The sequence below is a fragment of the Equus przewalskii genome, chromosome 13 (assembly GCF_037783145.1).
Source record: "Equus przewalskii isolate Varuska chromosome 13, EquPr2, whole genome shotgun sequence".
In the NCBI taxonomy this organism is placed as follows: domain Eukaryota; kingdom Metazoa; phylum Chordata; class Mammalia; order Perissodactyla; family Equidae; genus Equus; species Equus przewalskii.
Genome location: NC_091843.1, coordinates 72,332,968 through 72,338,967, shown reverse-complemented (window position 1 = coordinate 72,338,967; position 6,000 = coordinate 72,332,968). Strand labels below are relative to the sequence as shown.

The 6,000-nt window shown below is 35.4% G+C and overlaps 1 protein-coding gene across 4 annotated transcripts in view; it reads right to left on the bottom strand.

The window, feature by feature from the left end:
• Positions 1-477: 477 nt before the first annotated feature.
• The window catches only part of SKIC3 (SKI3 subunit of superkiller complex), a 76,953-nt gene continuing 71,430 nt past the window's right edge, over positions 478-6,000 (bottom strand). For all 4 annotated transcript variants that reach the window (XM_070569687.1, XM_008520992.2, XM_070569685.1 and 1 more), the window contains 2 exons: positions 4,830-4,953; positions 478-3,115 (listed from right to left, as the gene is read on the bottom strand). In XM_070569687.1, coding sequence (XP_070425788.1) covers positions 3,041-3,115; positions 4,830-4,953 — 199 coding nt within the window. In that variant the 3' untranslated portion in view covers positions 478-3,040. The remainder of the gene's footprint in view (positions 3,116-4,829; positions 4,954-6,000) is intronic.

Genomic DNA, 6,000 nt, shown 5'->3' with positions numbered 1-6,000 from the left:
TTAAATACTGCTATTCAAAAAGTTCCTATTCTAATCAGCCAAAGAAAGGAAAAACCTACTATTACACAGGACAGGGAGAGCAGAGACCGTGAGTGATCTTTAGGTGCAATAGATCTTAAGTGATTATATTTTCTAAACCAAAAATGAGGCATACAGATAAGGGAATTTTATGACTTTTTACTTTCTCTGTATAAAGAGTCTTAAAAATACATATATATATATGTGTGTGTGTGTGTGTGTGGAAAGATGATTGTACTTGTATCTGATACACAAATGCAGCATTCTAAAATGCAGCAAAAAAGAACAAAAGCAAAACAAAAACACCTCTCCTACAAGTTGTAGGTCAGTTTATAACCAGAAGCTGAGTGTTATATTGTATAATAAGCAGCATGGGCACCTAGGAAGTTTTCTATCTGTTGGCAACTAAAGTGGGAGAAAGGAAGACCGAGAGAGAGACAAGAGTCAACTCTGCCAAAATAAAATTTCCACATTTTTTAATGCACAAAAATTGAAAGGGATCAGCAAGCCACACTGACATACATACATAAAATATGCTTCATTTTTGTGTTCCTATAATATCTCCCCAGAGCAGATACCAAATTTTCTATGGGGCAACCAAATATCTATCTTTTCATATTCATATATCAATAAATACGTACCTAATGCTTCATACTGTTTTGAATAACCACATCTTTTGATTCTGTTAATGTACAACCTGAGTATTTCTGTCCAATCCTGTTCTGCGTAGATTCCCAAATTAAAGGAAGTTTGTCAACTCAAAGTGAAAAAAGAGCATAGCATTTTAAGCTAAGGCTGTTTTTCTATCCTGACCAGAAATTAATGCAAGAGACGCTTTAAGAAATATGACAAGTGATTCCAAACAAATACATTGTGTTCCAAAAGTTTACTCATAAGCTGTATTTTTCCCACAGGAAATGATTATCAGATGTCAAGCTAGCCTAGAAACATCTAATTAATCAATAATAGCCAAATCGTAGATAAAAATTAGCAGAAAATGCACTATAATCCTCAAAAAAATAATGAAATACTTAATATGAATGCTACATACTGGTACTCATAAAATAACTTTTAATGTAATTTCTCTAATTAAATTTATGCATAAACTCTGAAGGGAAATTTCAGCCACTTCTAAAGTTCCTAGAATCTGATAACAGTGATTCACTTCAAATTTTCTTTGCTTTAAGCATGCCGTTTAGCACCACTCTCCTTTACTAACTGGGATTAAATGACAATGTTTAACACACTTAGCAAAGGTCTGGCATGAAGGAAGCGCTATAGAAACCACATGGTTAGGAATGATTTGAGGCTCACATAACTGGGCAGCAATTTGAAGAAAAGGCAGAGGATGTGTGTACATCCATGAAAAAAGAATTACCTGAGAGAGTATTGTAGTCACTAAGGAGTTTCCCAATCTTCCTTTCTAGAAAACCTGGGTCTGAGGTCCCTGGAGCCCAGAACTAGGTGATGGAGTCAAAAGGTTAGTCCTTGATTACAGGCCTGGAGCAAAGGCTAACCAAGTCCACACTAGGTAAAGCAACCTTGTGACGCAAGTGACACCCAGAAAGCAGATGGAGAACAAGAACGGACTCCTAAGCATTTAAGCAGATGGAGCCAGCCCCTTCTGGAGGTAAAGGCTGAGGTGCTTTCCCAAGGAAGCAGGAGGGCACGGACACCAGGGCTGCACAGGCAGCCTTTTACAGCACATCTCTGCCTAGGTCTGTGGGCCAGGCTGTTAAAAGCACTGAATCAGTTTGTCAGTTGTGAAGACAAGGAAGAAATGGGCAGAGAATAGCAAGTGCTTGATCTTGTTGAAGAAGTAGAGGGAAGAATCATCACTGGATTAAGCCAGTGGTTCACAAACCTGAACAAACATCAGACTCTCTTGGGCGTGCCTTTAAAACGCAGCGTCCTAGGCCCCTATCTTTAAAGACTCTGATTGTATATATCTGAATTACGATAATTCAGGCAAATTTGGGAATTCATCAATAGTTAGTTCAACAGATCAACCCCTAGAGTAAAATTTAATTACAGAATATTATCAATTTATATCATCTCACAAAGTAACGTTGTGAAGCTGCTGGTTCAGAAAAACTACATACATAAATTACACAACCACACATTTTTGTACAATAAATAATACATGTAAATGTCTAAAAACATGTAAAGCTATAAATCCAAAGTAAGCGATAGTTTTTTCAAATATACAGGTTTGAAAAAAAATAGGTAAATGTGCTCTCAAGTTTTAGAATTTAAATGTAGAAATTATATCTGATATTGATACTACAAAGAAAACAAGACACTATTTTTTTATTTCAGAAAGTTCAAGTCTTTTCATCATAATTGAAGGAACTGCATGATCGATTAAACATTGTCAGCATTATTTTCCAAACTTCTCCATCAATTTTTTAAATGTAGCCATACACCTGAGTGTTTTGAATTATATAAACACATCCATTAGCAGTCTAAGACTCACCAACATTTATATTATGCTTCTTCAACAGAATCTGAGAGGAACCACTAGCAAAACAGGTTATAAGATTATTTGGATTTTATGATCAATTGGTTTGCTGAAATCTAAAATTAATAGAAGGAATTAGATCTTTGAATTTGTTTTTTAACAAATAAAATTCTGCATTGTGCTAATGTGCTTTTGCATATTATTTAGAAAATGGCTAGTAAGGCTTTACTGTAATGGTTAAAAAAAAAATCCTATTGTGCACCATGCAAGATGAAGAAAATAATGGTTTACAAACAACTGTTGAACAACTAAAGGAATCATGGTTTTTCCTTTCATTATGGACTTCTCAAAATCAAATATATTTTTGAGATTAAACTATATTAAGAGTTTATGGAAAATTACATCCCTAGCTTAAGAACTTAAAACATCTTTAGACTGAAAAAAAGAATGGGTGATTATAACTATAGTTTTTTAATCTGTTGCTTGGGGAAAAGTCTTAATTTATTGTTTCATTCTTTCTAATAGCTTTTCTTTGCTTGCTTACTGTAAAATAATGCATTGCTATTCTGAGGACAATTTCTGATTCAATTCCAATGCTCTCGTGTCTCCATGAGTTTTGGCATTGTTTACCAGCACCTGCGGGAAATCACATACAGGAACGTTAGTATTTTGTTTATTAACAATATCTATATTTATATTCATAGAAGCAAAGTATGCCAAAGGGCAGCAGGCAATTTCAAACTACCTAAGACAAACTGACTATGTGCAATATTTCAGTCATTTTTGCTGAAATAATTGTTCAAGCAAGCTAACATCAGAGATAAGCACAATTTATTCAAACGCTCAATTAGTAGAACACCAACATTTTGATTGTTACTACTGTCAGCACTGTATAAAATTAAAGGTTTTGTTTACAATACTGCCACCTCTAAGCCCTTACCCAAAAAGACCAATTTATGCATGGAACTGTCCAAATAACATTGTTTTCCTTTAAAACAGCAGCTTAGGATCAAAGCTCTAGGTTCTAAGCTCTATCAAGAACCTTCCCATGATTTTTACCAATTCCACAAATTAGAACATTTAATTTCTGTTGATCATTTGATTACTAAGACATTTTTTGGTTGTTCAATTTCAAACACTGTGAAGGGTCTGAGATTTTGCTCTACTTGCAAGCTAACAAGTTAGCCTGCCAAAGATCCACGGATACTGCCAAAACACATGGCACTCCTGGCTCAGAGGCAAAGATCTTTATTATTCATGGGACAGCAAAGGGCATGAGCATCAGCATATTTGCATCTGTTCCCCTTGCCCTCTAAGTTTCACAGGGATGACATGGATGGACGCATAGAGTTTCCCACTCACGCAATGGGTTGCGTGACAAGAGGGGAACCCTGCGCCTAGGAGACTTGAACCTTTTATAATTGGCAGTAAACATGCCTACCCTTTGCTCTGGACGGAGACACTTATCTTGGTCTCTCAAGGCTGTCACTACACAAACATCCTTGAAAAAATAGTCTGGAACAAAGGGCAGTGAGGCCCTCTGCTCACAGGATGTTTGGAAATGCAAGAGACCCATGGTGAACTGTCTCCCAACATTCATACAAGTTCTATCCTTTGGGTTTGCAATAGATTGTTTATAATGCCTTTCTCCCAGCATTGTTTTTGCTAGTATTTCTTTTCTTTAATACTGTATTTTTCACTGAAAGGAAAACAGTATTTCAAATGCTGTAGGTATTAAAAAAGCTTCTCATTAATTTTCATTATGTTTTTAAAATTGTTGGATTAAGTTATGAGAATCTTAGCCCAATACATGTTTTACATACTCTACCATTTAAAAAGAATTTTAGATATATACATATAGGTTTATATATTTAGATGCCAGAGCCATCCCATGAGGAGTAGAAACTGTCACATGCATTTGAGAAAAGACAAGAAGAAGTAAAATAATTCTTCTGAAAATAATATGAACATCCTATTAAAGTCTGCTACTTCTAAACCTATTCTGTCTACCTGTTTGTCCCCACTGCAGTGGTAGTAAGAAATACCACAACCAGCACCTAGCACCTTTGGTCTTGTTCTACACAGCACATTAGGACAATGTATTTCCTACAGATTAAATCAGTGGTTCTCAACCAGGACCAACTACATCTCAGGTATTATTTGGCAAGTCTACAAGACATTTTTGGTGGTTATACATGGAGTGGAGGGAGGAGGACAGTGCTACTGGTATTTAGTGGTGAGAATGGTTAGGGATGCTGCTAAACATCCTACAAAACACAGGACAGCAACCCTCACCCTTCCTCCAACAAAGATCCAACGTGAACTATTGTGAATAAAATCAATGCCTTACATCAATGAGCTCGTAGTCATTTTTGGCATGTAAATGTCTCAGTAGGTACCAACGAGCAGTTGATACAATAGATTTGGGATACCCAGGCTGATACACCACTCTCTCCAAAAGTCGCCGTGTCTCTCTGCGAAAAAGACATTTACATTTAGTCCAAAGCATAAAATTAATATAAGATATTTCATAAACTAGTCTCACACACACATCATCTTTCTCATTCTTTTGCAGATGTGGTACTGATTACTTCATGAATTTTTTATTCATATAACAACAAAGGTAATAATAATGGTTAACATTTATTAAGTATTTATTATGTGCTAGGTACTATGCTAAGTGTTTTATATATACGGTCACATTTAATATTCACAACCATGTAAGGTAGGTTGCTGTTACTATTCTCGCTTTGCAGATAAGTAAACTAAGGCTTATCCAAATAGGACGAGGAAAAGGTCCCTATTTTAAGAGCACTTCCAAGTGCTCCTTTAATCCTTTTTGAAAATAGGCAAATAAATAAATAATACAAAGATAACATAGAGTGGAACAAGAAGAAATATTTAACATCTACACTAGAGGCTAAGTATCTATCGTCAGGATTTTAGCATATGTATGTTCTCAAAGACATGTACAATATGTGAACCAATGTAATAACAGGCTGATTTACTGTTGTGTTCTAATTTTTCTTTCCTAATTTACTAACATCTATGACTCCAAAGACTTCTGGACTGGTAGAAACAATGTAAATAGTGGTAACTCAGAAATGCTGAATAGGAGGATCTTATAAGTAGCAACTGGTTTGAAGTAGGAGCTAAAGAACCTGTCTTGAAGATGCTTTTACATAGGAATCACATAGTAAGCACACTTTTCTTAGACTGTATGTTTATTTGTAAGGCTGATCTTCGGTGGTAATATAAGTTATGGGAGGTGCTAAAAGAGATTATGAGGAAAGAGGGTTAAGGCCCCTTAAGACACCCACACTGAGTGTCAGCAGAAAGACTTTATTAGGAAGTTTAAATTATACCTAAAACATTTCTCGGTGAAATCAGTCTCAAAAAAACGGCCAAAAGTTTATTAAATAAATATTAATAAATGGTACTGAAATTGCTGATTAGCCATAGCTCTTAATTTTTCCTTCAGCCCTATTTTGTGATGTTGATGTGTGACCTTTGCCACATAT